We start from the raw sequence: 23,331 nt of genomic DNA, 5'->3' as shown, positions 1-23,331 counted from the left end.
ATATTTTCTTCAGTATTCTGATTAGTCTGAATATTTTTATCTGCAAACTACGTACTTTGCTATTAATGATCTGCAAAAGCAGGTGAACCAAGATATCGATTGCTAGTCACATTAATGAAGGGGCACCTTGCTATTAACCTCTTTCCAGGGAGAATTATCCATTTATTTCTAGTCTTTTTATCTTATCTCTTAACCACTTTTTAATCCATGGCAGGACTTTATCTTTCACCATATGGTTACTAACTTTCCTTAATAGCCTCTTGCTAAGGACTTTATCATCAAAAGCCTTTTTAAAGTCTAAATAAATTATATCCACTGATTCATCTCGGCTCCTCATTTGACTAACTATCTTCCAAGAAATCTCACAGGTTTACAGGGATAAACGGCAAAAGATGAGTTCAGTGATCTATATAATAAATTCTTACTCAGATCCTCCATAAAGTCACATTTTTTTCTTTTACAGTTTTGCAGCTATCTTTCCTAAGGCTGAGCTGTAACATTTTGCTATTTATTTGTTGCAAATTGTTTAACCCCACTTCTGAAAAACCACAGCTTTTATCTGATTGTTTAAAGAGCAGAACTCGCTCTCTGAAACAAGTAACCAAAACATCAACTTTAGTTCAGCTGAAAGAAACGAGAGACAAAAATGTATTAATACAGAGACATAAGGAAGCTATGTAAATATAATATAAGCACAGATGTGTAAAGGTTTAAAAAAAACCTTCAGAAGGTTGGAGTTCTGTGCAGTCCTCTAGAGAGGAATCCTCAGACATGCAATGGCATCCCCACTCAAGCACAAATAAGTGCATAAATAGCTATGTGAAGACTTACTACTAGACTATGAAGTCTAAAAAGTGATTGCCATCTAAGGGCCCCAGCATTGATTGCTTTCATTCTTACGCAAATGAGCAGAGGAATTCCTGTTCAGACTGCACACACCTAATTATATTTTCTCCAAAACCTAAGTTCTTTATTTCAGAATTTGTCTAAAAACATAGTTCTACTGACCAGCATTTTCTGTCATTTCTAATAGCAATCTACCTTTGTGACATGAATGTAACACATAATTTTAATTTATGCAGTGTAACTAAGCTTTAAATATAGGAGCACTTAATTACTTAAAGTACGGTACGTGAAGCCACATCAAAGTGTTGCTGTAATAGCATTGCTGAAGTATTCTCCAACTGACAAAAGAAAAACAAGGACTAGATTTTTACCTTATGACTTGAAACATAATACAGTCCAGCTTTGTTGGACTGAAATGGGAAAATACTTCAGAGCAGAGAACCATCCAAATCAAATTCTGTGACCCAAATGAGAAAGTTTAAGGTCAGCTCAACCTCAGTTGACCTTGGCTGGAGGTTAAAACAGGGACTGCACTGACCACTAGAGGATATAGACCTTAATCTGTGAGGGATTCATAGGTAATGAAGACCTGGAACTGAACCCAGAATCTACAGGGATGCCAGTGGGACAGCTGTGGAGAGGCTGACAGCAGGTGCTGCGGTTACAGAGAGGATACACTTTGCTAATTTCCACGTGGATTTCCAGTATGCCCCAATGTAAAATAAGTTAGTTATAAAAATCCATTTAGAAAGTCACAAAGGTGTAGGAAGTGCCGCACAGAAGAACAGGCTGCAGGCTCTTTGCTGAACTCAGATAGGAAGAGGGTGCCAGGGAGACACTGTTCTCTTACCATCTCACAATGATCACACAAAATCCCTGTTTTGACTCGGACACTATCAGAAAGTGCCTTTTGTTACAGAAATTCCAAGCACACGTATTTACACAGGTAAAGGCTTCGCTCTACAGTGAAACTACTTTATTTCCAAAGCAGATCTATTTACTATTTCAGTTAAATACAGGTATTATTTGACCATCATATAAAAGCTAATCTTATCCTCCTGTGAATAGGTCAGCATGCCTTAAGTCTGGCCTCAAGTGACTAAAGCTGGTCAGAACCTCAGGTCTATGTTTCATCTGAAATATGACTTCTCCAGTCGGAAGGTCCTTCCTGGTTTGTGCTGTGACATTGTGTTCTCATGCTTCAGGGCGAAAAACACCACTTAATACCTCATCATCATGACCCCTACCACCACCCTGGTATATTCTTAGTGGCTTTTGTGGAATTCCTGATGCCTCAGCTTTTGAAAACTGGAAGAATTTAGATGTGTTAGCATCTGGGATTTCTTTGAGCAACTTCATTTCAACTCTTTGCAGCACAGTTGGGACTGAATTGTGTGCTGGATTTGGCCTGTTGCTGGTATTACAGTTTTAGTAAAGACGAATATTTTACCTGTCATATTCTAGTGTTCAAACTAGTGGCTTTGCTTTTCTGCCCTTGGCCCTACAACACTCATTAATTTTTTGTCAGAAATGTCATCTATTTCGGTATTGCCAAATTAAGAATCCCCTCAGTGAGCAGCCACTTCTGGAAATATTTTCAGTCTCTCTTTTATACCTTTCATGGCCAGATTGTTTTCAGAATCCACTGACTCTCCCATAGCCAGTATTTGGTTATTTATCCAACTTAGGCTTCTCTTGGCTATTTTATCTGTGTTACCTTTTTGGTATTTTTCTTCAGAATATTTAGTAGCAACTTCCAATTTTCACTTTGTGTTTTGCAGCCTTTTAAAGTTAGCACTTTGTTTGTTTGTTGGTTTGTGGTTTTTGTTTGGCATACATTTCCTCTTGTATCTTCCTGCTTACCTCATTTATTCTCTTGCTTGTGCTTCCAATTTTTAGCCTTGGGAATGCAAATCTTCTTTGACTCTCTCATTCTTCAGCCTCCATGCTGATTCTATGGATTTTAATTTCCTAGCTTCAAGCAGGGAGTTTCTAAGTTACTTCCTCTCTTAAAAAAATTGCTTCTTGATGTTTAGTATCCCAGAGAGTAGGGCTTCTTCATGTGTTTCTCTCCTGCAATGAAGCTGAAATTATTTATGTGGTAACCATTTCTCAGGGGTTCAGACACAATTTTTTGTCCTTGACAGGACTATGTCAAATGTTGTTTAGATTAGGATACAGAGAACTGTATGTTCTTTAGACACTATCTCAATGCAGCTCCCTCTGGACTAATGCGCAGTTACTTTTGCACCAGTCTTATTCCCCTCATATTCTTTTTCCAGTTCAGTGCCACTTCAATGTCACTTCAGTTGCTCTTATCCAGAAGTCAGTACTTCACCCCTGCTATCATCTTTCATGATCTATGCTGCCTCTCTATCTGTGGGTCTACATTCTTTGTTACATTTCTCTCTTAAGAAATATCCACGCAATTCCTTGCACACGGAGCTGCTCCCCCCCTCTCTGCATCCTGACTTGTCCTCCCTATGTGGCTTATTCCTGGAAATTGTGGTATGCCTCTGATAATTCTTGTCCCCTTATGCTCAAAACAATCTAGTCTCCTTCGTCTCCATGATACCGTCCAGAGCACCCATTTTCACACTCAGATTTCTTTTGCTGGTTTACAGGCACTTGCACTTTTATTTCCTAACTATAAGATGACCTAGATGAAAATTAGGATCTAGTTGAAAAATCCTGTAAAGTCTTTTCAGCTTAACCACTAAAGCACTTCTCACAACATTGTACCTTGCTCTCATTTACCACTCTGCTAGTGTAAAAGGTCCTTAAAATAGAAATTAGATTTAAACTCGCTTTAATACTTCTTTGCACTGTCAAATTGATTTGAGAAGGCATTTATGTAATTGCCAGTTGTATACATAGATTTTTTTTTTTAATGGAACCACTTAATTTTGTTCTTTGAAACATATTTGGAGTTAAAATTATTTGTTCTTTGCATCCAGGCATAAAAGCACTGTCCTGATTCCACTGGGTATTTTCAAAATCTACCAGTATACCAGAACATATGCATTTTACATTTTTCAGCTGTAACAGAAATAGTTTGAATTTACTCTCGAGTAGTTAGAAACTACCAAGAAATTACCACCTGCCTTTCCAAATCAGGGAGTTTATTTTATTCTCTCCAGTTGTGACGCGTGGTTACAACAGTCCTGTACCAGAACAGCCTGCACAGACCCTGGGAAACATGCACATGTGTTTTTCAGGACATCTGGCTAAGCCTTCCCTCGCTCTTCCATCGGTGCTTGATGGTTTTTTGTTGGTCTTCCTCTTTTTGTCCTTATCACACTTTATTATTTTTTTTTTTACACCACTGCTACTTAACGGCCTCTTCTGTCTTTTGTGATGGCTATGGGATGCTGTTTTCCTGAGAGATGAGAATCAAGCTCTGCTTTTTCACTTCTCCATCTGAAATTGTGATATGAGACTAACACTAAATGGGTTAGCTGTGCTGCTGATGACATAGTCTTGGTAGACCAGTCCTTTAACAGTGATTTTAAAATCCATTTGTTACATTACTGAAGACATTTTTAGCTAGCATCACTCAACTGAAAGTGTTATTATTCTGCTCCTTCATCAAAGCTTTTAGAAAGCATTTAGTGATTCAGTCTCACTGTAAAACTGGTGACAAGGCTCCTTCACAGATGGAGGAGTTTAAATTTGTGGGAGTGTAACCATGACTAACTCAGACAGTAGGTCACTGTCAGAGGCAGGATCTCTTGCTAAACAAGCCAGGCTACTAGAAGATAAAACCTGTTCTTCTGTATGCACTACTCGGGGAGATGGAAATACAGACGAATTTCGGAGCCAGGGTTTACCTGCATATGTGTGTCTACAAATCTATATGGTATTAATTGTACAGTTTTCTATATACTCACCTATACATGTGCACACAGCCTAGATGAAAAGACCCACCTTATCAGGAGTTGTCTCTGTTGTGATTCCCTTGAGCGCTGTGTGGGAGGCAGTGCCCTCCTTGCTGGCAGATCTGCATAATGAGTTCAAATGAAGCTGGAGCTTGCAATGTTGCTCCCCTCCGTGCTTTTCTGTTGGGAGGAGGAGTATTTCCACTGGCACAATGCAGTGACAGTACTGCAAGTCCAGGTGGTTGTCTCTGGTATTATTTTTATTCACCTTTCAAAGGTTTTGTTTTAGTAAGGCACTCCAACATGGAGGGAGAAGGAAGGCCTTGCTATTTAGATGACAACTGGGAACCCAGTGCAGAACACGCTCAGCAGCTGGTGCAGCACAGCTCTTCCTCCCATCAGCCCAGACAATTGCTTTTAATGCTTGGATTCTAGCTGAAACACAAAAGTGTTCAGGCTCTTGCTCTCTGTCTCAGCTCATTTCTCTCCTTGAGGGAGAGAAAGTTATCCCTGATAACTTATTTCTGGTTAGAAGCATTTACCTGCTTTCCTAGTGTGGTTCCCTGTGACTGGGAACCTTTGTAGTCAGTTCTTCCAGCTGTTTGCCTAAATGGTCTTCAGGGATACTAAAAGCAGTGAACCTGGAATAACAACATTTTACTTCAGCTAGGTCCCATGAGAATTTAGTTATTACTTAATGGATTGAATTGGCGACATACCTTACACCAGATAACTGCCAAAGGTTGCATGAAATTAACCTTGGCAAACAGCTGGTTATTGGTGTACTCCTTGCAGAAAGCTGGGCACAGGGTGATGTGTTTGCTGTAGTTAATATGGTTTTTCATACCTATACATGCCAATAGTATTTGCAATGTCTGGCTGAAAAAATTCTCAGCTTAAAGTCTTGATGGTGGTTTTAGCCATTTAGTGATTGTGTGTCATGTTCACCACACTGAGCATAAATCCTGTCTTGTAAACAGCAGGGAAACTAATGAGAGTTGCCCACATTCTGCTATCATTATGAGGGGTTCCAGCAGAGAAAATGGGAATTTGGTTAGAGAGGGGAAGAGAAAAGAGAATTTTAAAGAAAACAGTGAAAAAAAGAAATTAGGACTGCAGATATTAACATTTGTTTTCAAGGAAGGCTTTTTATTGATAAGGATTATAACCTACTTTGCTCATTTAAGGAAATATCTGTACAGTTAGGTTTTGGTTTTGCCTTAGTCCATGTTATTAATACTGCATGTTTCACAAAAGGTGAGGGTCATGTTTTCAATTTACATACTCAAGTTATTAGTCTGCTTCTATTTAAAGGTAAATCGAAGAGCTCATTTTTCATGCAGGCCTACATCTCTCTACAGAATAGCTTGCCAATCATATATAAAAATGTTAAACTGTATTAAATTTTGGCATTATTTTGCTATACCCTGAAGTGTTTTATTTGCTTGGGACTGTAATCAGCTCTTGCAAGAACGTTTCACATCCAATTTTAGTCTTAGCACCACAGTGTACTTCGGGGTGTAAATTTGTCAGGTATCCAAGCACAGCAGGATACTTCGACAGCTTAAGCCCAGTTCTCCCAATCAGCCTTATGAATACTAATAAGTTGAATGATCTGTTCCAGTTTTGTATATGTAAAATCAATGGCTTATCAACAGAAAAAAAATGAAGGAGAAATCAGAACTTAAGTCTGAAGAAAGGGAACCTAGATAAGGCTTCTCGTCTTCAGAAGACTATTCTAAAGTAAATAAATCAGTATTTGCCAAGATTTTTATTGAAAAGAATTTCCAACCTGAGGGATTTCACTGCAGCATTGAATGAGAGGTGTTGGGTTCCTTTGCATCTTCTTGAAGAGCAAAAAGGGTTTATAAATCAGACTTCTGGGAATTGTTATCACACAGCTTCTCCTAACAAACACAACAATTTGTTTTAAAGGCTTTCACCAAAGATGTCATAAGTGGTAATCTCTATATTGTAAGTGGGTACTTAATGTGATTTAACTTAATGCAGATGATGCAAAAGCTATTCTCTCCCAAAGCCCATTAAGAACATCCAATTTTCTGGTAAACTAACACTCCTGCTTACTATCATAGAGATAAGTGACTGTTTAACCAGGACAATAAGAAATAGTTTCAAAACAAGGCCGCGAAATTGAGTGGCCACAGAACTGGTCTTAGTGAGAGTTCAGATTTTGAACGCAAATGCCACAAGCTGGATTTTTGTTGGTTTGTGTTTTTTCTAGGACTAGTTTGAATTTCTGTATGTACAGACATGTACATATAGGCACTTTCAATCACCTTAATGAGTAGCACTAGTGAATATCATTATTTATTATATTAGTAAGCATGGTCTAGGTAGAAGAGGTCCGATGCAAGCCATTTATGTAAATTACGTAAGAAACTGATAAATACTGAGTATGATTTTACGTTTTCCTGAAGTGCAGATCATTCTAATAGTTTATGCAAGTTAATGCTTCTCATGCTGCACGCTTATTTGTTTGTTTAACTTTTTGTGGATTCTGTACATGCAGAATGACATGAAAGGAAATGTCACTGGTACCACTTAGCAAAATATACTAACGTTAATATTTGAAAATGTTCGCAATGCAAAGTAGAAGTGAAAGCAAACTTTCCAGGAGCTTACGGTTGCTCACTTGGGTCTAATATAGAGTTAGCACTTTGCAGGTCAGTGGCTCTGCTATTTGTCTCTGACCTAACAGATCTGGAGTTCTTCACATCAAAACCAAGTCTTGCTGAGCCGAGATCAAACGTGTTAAGGTAAGGATCTTGCCAGTGATTTATCGTGCCAGGGAGGGTGATCAGGCCATAAGGGGCCACTGCAAATGAAGCTGACATTCCAGCAATTTCTCATGTGTAGTCATAAGGTAATTTTCTCAGAAAGAGCTTTTAAGGAAAAATAAATTTGCCTATTGTATTTTTCTGTGTTGTCTTTAGTGTCTGAAATCCTAGTATTTATTTATGCAGCACAGCTAATTTCTAGGTAAGACCTTCTTGTTCTTTGGTGATAAACATTTAAAATGGCAGTTAGTTACCTACATGTGATGATCTGCTAGATTCTTTCAAACGGCAGAACACATTTCCCCTGTACAAATAAATAGATCGTGCTCTTCTATGTCACACATAATGAGCACACAAGACCTGCAATGCACAAACGGTGCAAAACACAGGAAAACTATACACACTAATACGAGTCTTGTTTGTACAAATCCCTCCTCGTTCCTAGCATTTCAAATGAGTGCTTGTGGAAGGGTTTCCAGGATCAAGATCTTAATAGCCGCAACTTCATTAAAGCCCATTGACAGCCCAATAACTGATTCTGTAAACAAATACTCCCTCCTCTCCACTCTTGATTTAATGGATTTTTAGACATCTTTCATTATTTTGTAAGTTGCAGTAAGTGACAGCAAGGATCACACTCCATAAAAAAAAAAAAAACCAGCCATCCTTAGCTAAATCATTCAGTGACGGCTTTTCTTTGTTACTAGTGGAAATGTAGAGCATACTTAATTTTGAGTCATCCTGGCTTCAGAAACAGTGTTTTCTGATGAAGACAGTAAATGTTCTTCTCCAGCAATTAAATAGAGCCCCCTTAGTGAAAGGAAAAGTAAAGCTTAGGAACTTAGTTTCTTAGGAATACATGAAATATTACCTGAGCTATGGGAAAGTGTTGTTGTGCTCCTGTGTTGTGCTACTAACAGCAGATAATTTCTTCATTAGCTGAAAAAAGTAATAAGGCAGCCAAAAGGAGTAAAATGTTGGTGGTGGGTATAGTTCAACAGACAATACAATCTGAAGTTTCTTCTCTTTAGATTAATTTTCCTGAAAAACTAAGTGCAAAAATAATCCCTTTAATGAGACTGAATTGAAATAATGGATGCTATATCAGCATGTGGCACAGTGAGAAACTAAAATAGAAAAGGTACCATTGCAGTTTGACAGCCTGAGTTTTTTTTGCAGGAAATACTTGGGCGGGAGGAGGAAAGTAAGCATGCTACTGCATGTTGTTAAGACTTATTTAATCTTCTTAACTAATTACTCAAACTTCCTAAATCAAAATCATACAAACAAAAACGTTTAGATAAGCTGGGAGTTTTTTCAAATGGGTGCCCCCTACAGCTCAGAAAATAAACATGACAGGTTTCCCCTGTCTGATGTGCTGCCATTTGCAAAAGAACAGACCCAGCTCCCAGAAAGAAGACTAATTAAGACAGGAAGACAGGCAGGTCAAACATTTGGTGTGAGGGATTTGGGACATAGGGGAGAAAAAAATCATGTTACATTCCACTTTCACAGCAGACTGACAGGGACTTCAAGCCCTTTCTCTGATTCCATTTGCTGCTCAGAGACCCTGGATTCCCCCAGTTTCTCCTCGCAGTCGCACCCATTTCCTAGGGTGCTGTTCCCCAAGCCTATACGGACTGTGAGCTGGCTCAGCAGGGGACTCACCGTATCTTCCTTTAAACACCTCAACAAGATGTCTCGATGACTGGGCCTGTACAACAGGCACAGAGGGACAGACCCTTATGGGGTGACAGCCCTCCTGAGGAGGGGGGTACTGCTGCTCCTCCCACCCGCCCAGGGCTGGAAAGAGACTGAGCTTCTGCATCAGATGCCACTGTTAGGTGCTAGATCACATGAATCCTCCTCCAGCTGAAGTATGGCTTCATTTATGCAAGGTGAAATGTGACCGAGACCTTGACGTATTCACCTGTTTTAAATACTTGGTTTCTGATCTGATGTCCACTGATGTCAAGGACTGGTTTTTATTTCAGTAGGCCTGGCTCAGGCCTTGCTACTTGGAAGTTAGATCCAGAGAAGCTGATCGGTCTGGTCTTCTCATCCAGACATGTACCCTTGGCCCAGGACTCGGGTTGTGTAAACATAATTCAGCCAGATTTTGACGTACTGCTGTGCTGACAGCGAGACCAGAGCAGCCCCATTAGCTTCCTGTGCATTTTCTTTTCAATTTCACTTTTTTATTCTCCTGCTGTAGTATGTTTGTAAATGTTTAAAATTTTCCAGCCTTCTCAGTACACTCTGAAGTTTGGACTCTAGGTTTCTTGAATGAAATTTCAAGCTCAGGTTTTTGAAGGAAACTCCGATTTATGGTAGAGCATGTCTAAAAGCCATTGGCTCTGAGGTCCAAATGAGTTTTAAGCAAACTAAAAAACACAGTTTTAGAAAAGAGCTCTTCTTCCTTTTCAAATCCATAGGTTGTTGATTTGTTTGTTTGTCTTCTGGCGGTGGGAGGTGTGTGTGAGGTAAGGAGAGAAAAACAGCCAGGATAATAATCCAGCAGCCAAAGAAGAACAATAAAAATCAACATGTTCTCGTCATTTTGTTTGGCCTTTGCAGACCTCACAGGCTCTAGAGCAGACATCAGGCTTCCAGTGAAGCAGCTTTGTCTCCCAGTACAAACATCCTTATGGAGGCTGTTGCCATTGCTTCCTTTTCATCAACTGGGGCCTGACTGAGCTCCCACTGAAACCAGTTGAATTTTTCCTTTTGTTTTACTGTGAGTTGGATTGGACCTCTAGTGGCTGAAAACCAACTATGTCCATAGGAGCCTGCTTACCAGAATTAAATTTAGTGCTTAGTTCAGTGTTACGTACAGTTCAGTTACTCTTCTTAAAACAATTACAGTTCCTGCACAGTTGAAAGGCATCTTATTACAAGAAACAAAATTTGGGTAACTTCTGAGGACTAGTACGTGCTGTGGTAACTCAAATAAACTACGCGATGACCATTTCTGTTAGTGTGCTCAAGGCAGCCAGCCCGCCCTGCCGCAGGGAGGTGTAGCGTTGGAAGCCATGCAGGCACTGGTGCTGCCTGGAGACAGGCTCATTCCCGGACTGCCTTGAGAAGCAGGATTCTGCATGGAGAACGTATGGGGTGGTTGGCCTCAAAGTCTCTGGCTGATTACTCGGACTTTGTGACCTGCCAGCAAGGAGCAGTGACTATTGCTGCTCTTGCCTGAACAATCCTCTTCTAAAAATAAAAGAGAACGGCACTGGTGGTGAGTTGCTGGGCAGACAGCGATCACTCTACCGGGGTTGACTTTTGCTTTCCTAGTGCCTACTCATAAACCAGGTTTTCGCTGATTCTGTAGCCAGCTGTTGGTTTCCAGTCACTCCCAGGAGTGCCCCACAACACACTCTGGCCAGAACGTGAGAGGTTTGTTGTATCAAGACAGCCATAAAAGTGAAGGAAAACAAAGCTTGAGAAAATAAACAAGCTGCACCTCTGATTGGTAATCCCTTCTGCTTCATTCCCCTACAATTGTACTAATCGTTAGGACTCTTGAAATGTTTCCAAAGGAGAGGAAATGAAGTTGCTGAGATGGGAAAGGATATGAAATTTCCTGACCAGACTGAGGCACAGGTGCCCAGTATCTGTGATGTTATGCAGTATTTACCAAGGGAAATGCTGCTGCTGGATTTTTTGCATGCCTCTAAAATTGTATGCCCCCTCCTCCGAAAAAGAAGTGCCATTAAGTATTTCTTAATGCCTCCAGCTATGAGAAGTTGCTGAGGGCTGAACAGCTGTGATTCTTTCATAAAGTACTTTGGCATCTGATGCCCCTTCCCCCAGCCTTGCAGATTTAACGTCAAAGGCTCTCTAAGGAGTAAGTCACATATGAAAAAAAGATCTTTGATGGAATGAACTATAATCAGCTACTAAATCAATTGAGTTAGGAAATTCCCATTCCTTCCTCCATTCATCCAGAACCATATCTCCTGTGGGAAGCCATTATTATTTGGATGTTAAAATCCTCTTCCTGTACTAAAAAATATTTCTGGAGCTGCAACAGCACAAAACCAGTGTTTATTAAATCCATGGGAAAATAATTCCACCTCCAAAAAGCAGAATGCTAGGCCACTGTCTGTCCACTGGCTGAAGTTCTTACTCATACAGCTGGGGAGGCTGAAGAAAATGTCTGATGACATCATCACTAAGCAATATCGAATTAAGAATTTAGGTCATCATTTCACTCCCACATCATTTGAGAACATTTTCAAGAAAGGAAATGAAAAGTTACATTGTTGCCACCTGTGTTGATTACTCTTATGAATTAAAGAAGCCCGAATTACTTTTTTCCTTATGTTTTAATGGAAGACAATACAAACCAAGAGGGGCAGTGAGCATGCAGGAATCCCCAGTGAGTTTAAAAATCAGTTTAATTCCCAAACCCAGCGCTAGCCCCTGGGTGAATGCCAGAGGGATTGTAGTGCCATGAAACCAAATCTCATTCATTGAAGAGGTGCAAAGGAAATATTAGTTCTGTGCTGCGTTTGAATTAATCGTATTTATACGCGCACTCATAAAGATAGTTGGTTTGTACTTCCTCATTGGTAAATAGTGATAAAAACACAAAATCCTATCAGTTTCCTCCCTGCTCTAAATTTTGCTGCTACTATATTGCAGATTAGATTGTTCAGTCTGGTTTTGGACACATCCCTTTCTCTTTGAATACTTACTACTGCAACTACCTGCATGGTTTGAAATGAACGTTAAGTAGCGAATTATTAATAAGCCAACCGGGACAGATGGTTACTTAAACAAGATACTGGAGTTGTTTATTTGCAAAGCTTAATTTGCTTTGCTTTATGCTAAAACATTTACTCTTGGCTTGATTTCAAAACTGATGAGCATCCAAAAATGCTATTGAACTCAGTGTATAACGCTTTTGAAATGCAGGTCTTATGCAAAAATGCAATCTATCATTTCCTTCCAACTACGTCAGCAGAGTCTCAAAGTAACTTGAACTGTTATGTAATAATGTTGAATTTTGTTTTTCTTTGCATGCTTGTTTTTGTGTGATACAGTAGCTCCAAGGCTCTGAACAGTCATGTGCCCTGTAGGATGGGTCAGATTGCTTCCTTGATTAGTCTGTGGAACTCTGTCCACAGTGGCAGTATGTAATTAACCACGGGCAAAATTTGAACCTAGCAAATATGTGGTAGGACCGTATTCTTGCAAAGTTCTATCAAAAGCTCTTTGAGAGCATATGTGTGTGTGAGGACGAGGTTATTGTGAGCACCAGGGGGGATGTGCCTGTTCTTTCAGGAAAACGCCATGCCCTCTCTACCTTTCATTTGGAAAGGAACAGAAATTACCTAAAATTACCTATCTCATGAGAATGATGACACTCCAAGGACATGTTCACTAGGGCAACTGGAAGCTTCCAACTGCACCTATTACACTGCAAGGTCTGTTTGAAACCCCCAGCGCACGCACAGACAGCCCCAGCTGCCCGCTGCCTCTGCTGTTGCTTAGGGTTGCCTCAGGCAGCACTGCTGGTAAGCAAACAGTGTTTAGTGTCCTCCTCAGAGCACTGCACCAAGCACAGCCAGATTCCTCACTTGCAAGAGGTGTTCATTGTCTGTTTTGCTAGTTGGGTTTGTTCTTGGCCAGATCACTGTCCTGACGGGACACCTCAGTGAACGGGAAGGTTTGCCTTTTCTCCTCCTGCTCTGACATTACTGCAGTTATTGGCTCTATTGAGAGTAGATGGCAAACTAAATGTTCATTTGTTCCAAAATTTTTCAAGTGTTGCCTTCTTCCCTTTCCATTTTGGCACGGTTTTGTTGATAGCACCCAACAGGCCAGATTATTTAACTACTCACAATACCACATAGCAAATACATGACACACTATGTGCTTTTCCTTACTGCAAATCACAAAAGGTAACACTAGGACTCAAACAAAAACAAATTACCTCAGTAACTCCTGGAAAACTCAAGTGGTTAATCAGTTACCTTTTATTTACATATATATGCTTAATGCTGAATTAAGTTGTAAAAACCAAAGGCTGATTTATAGCCCCAGTCAGCCTTAATTAACATTGATTCCAGGGGAATAGTAAATGTGAATAGCCTTCACAATTGAGGTTGAACAATGAACTCACTGGGTGTTGTCCAATTTGTAGCATGATTTACATGGAAGCAAGCCCTTCTTTTTTTCTAGGGTTACCCCTTTTTCATCTGGTGTTTAGGATGGGTTATATATAATCCATAGATAGGAACATTTGCTGTCAAATATTCTCCCTGATTTAGAGTTAGCCTTTACCGTGGTCACTATAAATAAGGCAGGAAAAAACCCAATTTGAGGCTTTGCAGGGATTCCTTTTTCTTGCAATGTGTCATCGCTTGTCCATTTCATGGCATTTTTACGAAGTGGCCATAATGAAAGTCAGATTAAATGTACAGGATATATACATTTAATCAACAGCCATTGGAGTCTGTAGTGCCTGAAGAGTTATAAAAGCCCCTGTGAATGCAAATTTATTGCAAAAGAATCTGTGTCTTGGTGGTAGGAATATCTGCTGAATGGTACTACCTGACACAGAACACCTAAAACTTTCAAAAGTGAATTATTTAAGTGTAAGGTTTTGCTTGTAAAGCTGCCAGCTGCTGGATTTCAAGACTTGAAACTGTTCCAAAACATGGGACTAGGTACTTTATTTGTGCACTAGAGTAAATACTCTGATTTTACTGCCAATTTAAATGTGCTCAGTTTACAGTAATGAGCTTGTATAGGCAATACCTTGTTTATAGAAAGTGGAACAGGAAGAAACTAACATTAACCATTAACAGTAGCAATTTCTCTTGCCTTCAACTCTAACTTTATGCCAAATAGATCCTTCCCATGTCCTATATGAAATATTTGCTATTACTGTTCTTTTTCTAAATTTATTGGATAAATGAAGCATTCAACAAAAGAATACCTTATAGTTCCAGTCAACTTAAAGTGCAACACTCTTCTGTAATTCCAAGGCACTATTTCTTATTCCTACAGTGAAATGTGTTTTAAGAACAAATACGTGTCCTGTGTACTAGCAAACCTGACAATTGGTGCTCATCCCAGCAGAATGTAGGTAGCATTTTTAAATGTTTTTTAAAAGAACACACCACTTCTCCAAGGGAAGACTACTGAACTGCAGTTGTTACCACTTCTCAGGTTGTTGTACTCAACCTGTTTTATTCTGTCAAGACAGATCACACAAGGAACCAATGTGTTTATGTACATACTGTAACCCTAAACAAACATCATTACATTTCCTTTGGCCGCCTGTGCCTGAAGCTGCAAGCTTTTGTCCCTTCCCTCCCTCCTCAGCACACCCCCACATACTCTGGGCATGGAATTAACTCCACCGAACTCAGTGGAAAGGATGACAGTAAAATCCTACTTCCACACGTCACAGATCTCGGAGTTTCTTTGTTTCACTTACAGCCTAGAAAGTGACAACGATACACCGGAGGGTTTTGGCTTATGGTGTTAACCACTAGAGACCATACTGGTGATTCTTTCATTATCTTAGTTTGGCTGGGTTAGCTCCAAAATGTCCTAAAGGGGGCCACTACTTCAGTTTCTGAAGCAACGTAATCACGGAGCAGGAAGACACCACCCATGGTCTGAGGAGCTTACAGTCCAAGGACACGAACAGGTTCAAAATAAGTACAGTGTGCAGAGAAAGTGATGGATGGCGTGGTAGGCCCTGGGTCAGCTACTTCTGAAAACCAGAACAAAAAGGGGGAGAAAGCAAAGAAAGGACAGACTCTGGAATGGATGGAAGCATGCACAGCAAAGTGGCTTGTGCTAGACAGACGGGGAAGATGAGGAAGACAACAGAAACACATCCATAAAAGCAAAACCAAATGTAATTGTTCATTTCTGTGCACAGTTGTTGTATCACCAGGGTCTTTCACAGGTTCCTTCTGCCCATGTCCTGAGTCAGCGAGACATGAGTCAGCTCTGAACCTGGAGCTATGTCACTGCCGTCAGTGTGGCACTGAGCCTGAGCTAATAAGCCCTCCTGATTAGAACACAGCTACGTGGCTTCCATTTGGCTTGGAGAATAGGTTGAGCGATCTCAGGTCTGGTTTATCTACAGACGCATCTTTGCCTTCATGTGCAAATGTGAGTGTGCAATTACTTCACTTTCTTTAAAAAGCACAGGCACACCGGTGTCCTCACCGTGTTCTCTTCTTTGACAAATGCTTTATACCCTTTGGTGTTGCAACTGTTCATCTTGAGCTTCCTGACTGTGTTTTCTCTTGGCTGCTTTTTTTTTTTTGCTATAATAGAATAGTGCGGTGGGGTTTTTTCCTAGCTCAGTTTCTTCTCTTCAATTTATGACTAGCTCTCTACTTGTTTCCTTCCTTCCTTACAGCTGTGTTAAATCTCTGGTGATCCTCTTTCCTTAAACACTGAGCATTTTCATTCTGATGCCTTTTTTTTTGCCATCGGACAAGTTGTAAACACTTAAGTTATAGTTAGTTTTAAAATATTTAGTTGGCAGGCTTGTATGGCTAGCCTCATTGTACTACTTCAAGCCTAAAACAGCAGCAGCTGGTCTATAATCTCATCATACTATTCTTTGACTAGAAAAGACAGGTATTACATTCCATTCATTTCCACATGAAAAACACATAATTTTTTGTCCTGGTTTTGCCACATCAAATTTAAGCAAAGTCTTTACATATGAACTGTCTATTCCTTTGTCTCCCTGTTCCTATCTGGCTAACCCGAGCCATCTACCGGTACAAAGGCAACAGCTTCTTTATTGCATGGCCGTAAGATAGAAGTAAGTGCAAGATTAAAGAGGTGGCAAAGTACTACTCTGGACAAGTTGTTTGCGAGGTTTAGTCTGCCTCATTGGTGGGACAGATTTTTGACCCAGCATCTACAGTTGGTTCTGTGAAGGAACTAGACCAATATTTAATATATCGTTCATTCTTGTTCTGTATCTAAACAGATAGGCCTGTTTCTATCACCTGAGTATCTCTGATTGGAACTGAGAGTCCTGAATCTTTCAAAGGGTCCCTCAACTTTCTGCTCATCATAGGATCTTTATGGGTATGGGGCTGTGCTTTGCTTTAACCAGAGGAACAGCCCTGTCTCCATAAATGCAACTTAACCCCTCATGCAAAAAAGGGTGGTGAACATTTCTTCTGTCTAGGGGCAAACTCCTGCCTCCAGTGAAATCAGTGGTAAAAATCCCCATCAATCTCATTAAGGCCAGAACATCCCCTTATACATTTAAAGTTGTACTTCATGAAATACAATGAAAGAACATTGATACCTGAACTCCAAGGAAACCATATGGTGCCTGGACTTTTTGAACACTTTCATTCTTGGAAAGATTTCAAGGGCAGGAAGAGTCTGAATACCTGGAAAACCTTTCACTCAGTCATTCTACTAGAGTGACTTATTTCATATTTGCTAAGAAATAACTACATCCTGTTCTTGAAAGTCATTCAGCAGACAATAACTGGGGCGTGTGCAGCTACCAGTAAAAATCTACTTTAAATAAACTCATCTGTCATTACCTCTCAAGACAGCTGGTGTCAGCATCATTAAAATTCAGATTTGGTTTGCCCATGACAATTAAAATGATGTCAATACTGAGAGAATGTAACAATTTCCATTGTTACAAGCAGATAAGCAAGTTAATTCTGTGCTGCAAGCCATCACTGTAGCCATAATCAACTGACTGTGTATTGAAGAACTGTGATGTTTGAGATTATTCAGCCTTGACTGGGTTGTATCAGTGACCAAATGTTTACTTACTGAATTGAATGATTACTCCAAATCCTTCTCTTGTCTCTAGCAGTTTCAAGGCTTTTTGTCTGATACAGGTATTTCTTTTTTTTGGTTTACTTGTTACAGTTTTTGAACAAAATGTGAATGTCAACCAAGTTATTTAGAGTTTGATGTTGCTGCTATAGTGATACTGCCACAGAGCACAGACAGACATCGGGGGCTGACCCTTAGCCCGAACTCTTAAAAAAACTTCATTTTCACAGGCGTAAGTTTCAACTTTCTTGTATTAGAATCTGCAGCCTTTCCTAGGAGTTTGGTGTTATATACATTCCCGTTTGTTCATGCAGGAGCACTGATGACTTTTCTTCCTTTTCTAGATTTTTATCAACAATGAGTGGCAAAATTCTGAAAGTGGGAGAATATTCCCAGTATACAATCCAGCAACAGGAGAGCAGATCTGTGAGATCCAGGAAGCTGACAAGGTAACATATCTTGTGAATGGGTAGAAATGTATAAACAGATCAAAGTGATAGCCCAGAATAGCACTGTTGGACAGTTCTTTTATTAATCACAGTTCTAAAACCCATAATGTGACTAAGGATGTACAACAGCAAATTTCATAAGCCTGGTAACGTTCTTTACCTCAATAGCTTTCTTCTTTTTTCTTCCTTCTTGACAGGCTGATACGGACAAAGCCGTGAGGGCAGCTCGCCTCGCTTTTTCTCTGGGTTCAGTCTGGAGGAGGATGGATGCATCGGAAAGAGGCCATCTTTTGGACAAGCTAGCAGACCTGGTCGAAAGAGACAGAGCAATTCTTGCTGTAAGTGGCACAGTCAAATCACCTGTCAGTTTTGCATTCTGAGAGCAAATTAGTTCATAACTGTGCTAATATGAATTATATTTGAAAACTATATTCAGCTTGATGGCTAAGATGGCTGTCTACTTAAGACCTGATCCAAAGCTCCTAAAAGTCAACAAGAGTCTTCCAATTGACTCCAACAAGCTTTAAACTGGACATCAGACAAATGAATGGGTGTGCACACACGCGTATGCCTGTTATGAACACTTGTAACTTTTCTAAAATACAAAATGGGAGACTGCATAAAGTGATTTGTGCAGATATTAGTGAAATGCTTACTGATACTCAACTGGTAACATGAATTCTGGGTACCGCACTGTTTCGCTCACGTATGAACCCATCTAAACGGTGGCATTGTTAATGTTGTTTTCCGCATGTCAAGTGCTTTGAACTAAGCTGGTGAACATCTTAATTCCAGCTTTGTCAACGCTTAAATCATCTTACCACCAGTGTACACTGTAAAATCACCACAGGGAGAAGGAAGTGCACAGCAAATCAAGTTTGCTCTGCCTGTCATTCGATTTGTATTTCTAGAGCCAAGTTCTTTACCGAATTGCACTGCAGGCAATGCCATTAATTGCTCTTGGGGATATAAGTCAGTGCAGAATTAGGCCTCCATTCTTCTCTGTAGAAACTCATTTGATGGTTGGTGTGTTACACATGGGCGTACTTTGCCCATTCTTAACGATTTCTATTAGGCAGCTATTGAGAATGAGTTAAGCTACTCAACGTCTTAGGATATTTTATTGGATTCTTTTTGCTAAATGATCTTAGGAACCCCTAAGAGGATAGCTTATAAGATACTTTAAAAAATAGGAATATTAACTTAAAAGTAAGGACATTAGCTTGTTAATTTATGAGCTTCCCTAGAGGAGAGTTTGTTTATTTGATGGCCATAAATAAACTGGCTGTACAGTATAGATATCTCAGACCTCAGCAGGAGACTTGGCAGCCACATAGAGAAATTTTTATATTCACATCAATTATATAAAGAGGGATATGTCCATTCTTCTCTTTATGGATTCAGATCATTAATATGGGGTTACAAGGAGCCCCTTCTCAGCTGTTATCATTAACATAACAGAACCTGGTTTGACAGGCATTTTTATCTTGGCTCCCGATGAAAGCAATTTAGCATTTATATAGCTGGACCAAACACAGTGGCTATTAGGTCCAAAATACACACAGGCACATGTACGTACATGTGGATACACAGACAAACCCACAAGACAGACAGACACACGCACGCACACATTCTTAAATTCACAGGGTTTTTTTTTTAAGGAAAATGCTTTTTGTTCACATTTGCAAAAAAGAAGTAACAAAAGGGATAAGATAGTTGTTCTGAGTCTTTTGGGTTAAGACTACACCAAGGTGTAACTGGTGTTTTCTTCATGAAAATCTATGTCAGAACTGAAGAGCTGATAAGACACTCAATACTTAAGTGCAATAATATAAAATGCTACTGTGCTTATATTTCTTAACTTTTTCTTGTTCTGTAGACTATGGAATCACTGAACAGCGGGAAACCTTTCTTGCAAGCTTTCTATGTAGATCTCCAGGGGGTCATAAAAACCCTGAGGTATTATGCTGGTTGGGCAGACAAAATCCATGGAATGACCATTCCTGTAGGTAAGGCAGATTAAAGCACATGTATGCACCTACACCTCCTCCTGCCCAAATGACTTACTAGAGTACAGCTTTGTGAAAGGTAGAGGAGGACCTTGGTTTGGTCTCAGAGTGTGTGGTATGTTGCAGAAGCAGATGCTTAAAAGTTGGCAAGGGCTGGACTAGATGACCTGCTACTGTTCTGCCCTACAGGCACATGCCAAACAGTGTTTTGGTTTTTTTTGCATGTGTCCATCTGAGAAGGGGATAGCTCAATACCTACATTTAAATATTGTTACACTTAAAAAAATGGGTGGAGTATAAACCTGCCAAATACCTTGGAATACATGAAAATAGTGTTAGCTGCCTGTTGAAGAAACTTTATGCTTACATCTATATCTTGTTTATATACGTCTTCTTACTTACTGCCTATGCATAACATTTTACTTGGGACTAACACTAGATCCAAATCAATTTATGCTTGAGAGAGTTTGCAGTGTTACTATAGAGAACTGTACATACATATCAGATGTATTTTGTTATATATACTTCTTCCAGTTGTTCAGTGGGATGATTTTTATATTGTATGTGTAAGATAAATCTTTGAGAGTGCTAGGAAATTATTCTGCTTGTATTTTTTCTAAAGAGATAAGAAAAAAATCCTTACTATATATTTTTTTTTAAATATATTTAATGAGTCTCTTCCTCCTGTCGCTCGCACCCAGCTTTTTAACAAATACAGGCTGCATTTTCTGTTGCAAACATATACATTTGTAGTCTCGACGAGATGTACCAACTGCTATAATTATACAAAATGGCACATGATAGCCAAGAATTATTTTATGCAAGTGCAGATAAATATACTAATATTTTACCTGCATAAAATAAATATTTGGAAAAACAGTAAGGAAAACCAACGTTTATTCTCTGGGTTATTTTTGGCTTCATGGTGCACACTGCTCGTTGCACATGCCTGTTTATTACACTTTACTGAAGGAGACTCACAAGTAAATGAATGTTGCTGTTGCCCATCTAGTTCTGTAAAATTACATTACGCAGCATGATATCTGCAGTACACTAGCTTGCCTCTGTACAGCAAAGCACAAAACTTTCAAGGTTAGGCAAGCACATAACTTGAAAATGTGGCCCTGAAGTCTTCCAGAAGAAAACAGATCATGTAATTCTTACTGCAGCGTTACTCGTTACAGTGCTTCACCTTATTAAAACTGCAGTGCAAACTGACTGATGTTTATCATCACAAGTATATTTTCACCAAAGGAATGAAAATATTAATATTTCAGGTGTAGACTCTCCTGTAAGTACTCCTTAAGATTTGCACAGTCATTTGGGCTGAGATTCATAAATCCTGGTTTTGCTGCTTGCACTTCACATTTAAACATGCAGAAGTGCAGAGCACACCATAAATTCATATATGTTCAGCAAATTTCCTGTTCCCTAATCCCTTTCTCCCTGGTCAGTGAATGCCTCCTTCTCACTCATCAGCCTTGCAGGTACACAGAAATTAGGTCAATCACCAATGAGCATTGCTAGGTTAAGGAGAGTAAATATTCTCCGCTTATTCTTGCCCTCAAGTAGTGTATCAGATGAGAACCCTAATTTTTTTCTGGTGAGATGGGCTATGCTGCTGCAGAAGGCACATATTCAGCAGGCCCTCCTAAATGCAAACTTCAGTGCTAACACAGTTATCAGTAGTGTAGAAGCGTAAGTCCTCTCACAGTTTGTCGGAGTATCAATTAGTTCTTCCTCTTGGTTTAACACTACCCTGTATTCCTCTAGTTTCACACCATAAATTCGTCAGTCTCATAAAGCTATTTTAGAGCAAAGCCAGCGTTAGACAATGGCGCTCTCCACATTCACTTACCATCAGCTCATTAAAGGAAACCAAACAAGATGAAAACCCCAAAATCTCCTATTAAATCTCCTCCTCTTTCTGTTCAGTGTGCTAATAAATCTGGAACCTCCCAACCTTTCCTATATTTCTGTTGAGGTTTTCTTTTCCTCTAAAATAAAAATAGGCAAGTGATAGACAAGTAGAAGAACATTACGTTTTACAGTCACATTCCTTTTTGTCCCAGAGCTGCTAAAACCTTCAGACTGCCCTTTGCTTGCTCTCATGTGTAAAGCCTTGCTGATTTAAATTAAAACACAATGAAGTTAGACTAGAAACTGTCAAACTAATAAGTTGGATGCAAGCAAAAATGCACCTTGAAATCAATATATGATATGATATGATACAGCTTAAAGACTTAACACCCATTTGTTGGTTGTGTCCTGCTATTTGAGACATGTGACTGTACTATGATTGTTACGCAAATAAAATATCCGTGATGGAGACTCCTGATGGAAATCTGAGCAAACACATCTGTGGAAGGTACTGCTGTCCCAAAGTGAGATATCCCTGGATAAATGTGGCTTGCTTTCTAATTAAAAAAATAAAAATCTTTGGGCCAGGTGCTAAGCAGCTGCGAATTGATCTGGCTCTGTTAATATCAGTGATGACTGAAGAATGACAGTTTACATCAGCTGACAATATTTTTAAAAAAGGTTTTAAGACAAATTTTTTAGATTGGATGAGGGATCAGGCTGTCCAAGCCCTCTCGGGCTGCCAGCTTGTAGCAGGATAAGAGGAACAATCATCAGCAATAGCGTCTTGGACTATGTGTCATTAGCATGACTTTTAAAACATTTTAGAGTTTTAAGATTAGTTTATACAAGTCTCATATTTAATTTCTGAGCACAGGGAAGCGTTCTATGTTCCCTGTTCAGAAAATAAAAGTGATTCACTACATTTTGCTGTGGTAATAGCTTATTTTACATTATTGACAAGTTGGCTCTTAGATACATCTTTGGCCTGTCCAGAGGCATCTAGAGCTTCTGAATAACTTCAAGTCACATAAGTTCACAAAGATATTGTTAGAAAGCAACCTCAAGAACCCCATCTGAACAGTAAGTCTGTGGATGATGAACTTTGGAAGTAGGTGTCGAAAAGGGCAGCTGTCTAGAGTCTAATGGAAGAAAGCAGGGCAAGTAACTCTGCATGGGAGCTATCGCTCTGCAGAAAGAACATTCTGCCTACATTTGGTAGAATTAACCACCATTTGTCTGCCTTGGCAAGCAGGCTCAGGTTATCTATAACTTTCTGTTATGAAGCATGCAGAGACGTGGCAATGATTATGCAGTGACAATCTAAAGTCAGACAGTGCTAACCTGTGTAACTGTTACATTGTCACCATCCTTCTGGCTGAGAATCCACCTCTCACAGTACCACCAAGTACACGCTGGTATTTTTAGCTGTCTCCCCTATGTGCCTCTTGAGCACTTAGACAGTTTTGCCTGTATAAATTCTCCCTATTTTGACTTGTACTCTACTTCTGTCTGGTCTGATGACTCTTTCTGTGGTCTGTGAACCACTTCTAGCATCTGTAGAAGACAACCTGGAAAATCAAACTGATGATCTCAATTTGTGAAACAAATATTCACCATCTTCACTGGGAAGTTGTGAAGCATCTAGAGATCAAAATGGTGCAATGACATTTTGTCAATGCAAAGCAAA

General features: G+C 39.6%; 1 protein-coding gene across 2 annotated transcripts in view; it reads left to right on the top strand.

Annotated features, from left to right (window-relative positions):
• ALDH1A2 (aldehyde dehydrogenase 1 family member A2) overlaps positions 1-23,331 on the top strand; it is a gene marked incomplete at both ends in the record, with an annotated part of 52,529 nt that overhangs the window by 6,464 nt on the left and 22,734 nt on the right. For both annotated transcript variants that reach the window (XM_080351141.1, XM_080351142.1), the window contains 3 exons: positions 17,668-17,772; positions 17,970-18,110; positions 19,652-19,781. In XM_080351141.1, the coding sequence (XP_080207267.1) occupies positions 17,668-17,772; positions 17,970-18,110; positions 19,652-19,781 (376 nt within the window). The remainder of the gene's footprint in view (positions 1-17,667; positions 17,773-17,969; positions 18,111-19,651; positions 19,782-23,331) is intronic.

The sequence above is a fragment of the Nesoenas mayeri genome (assembly GCF_963082525.1).
Source record: "Nesoenas mayeri genome assembly, chromosome: 11".
Lineage (NCBI taxonomy): Eukaryota > Metazoa > Chordata > Aves > Columbiformes > Columbidae > Nesoenas > Nesoenas mayeri.
This window is presented reverse-complemented; position numbering and strand designations above follow the sequence as displayed.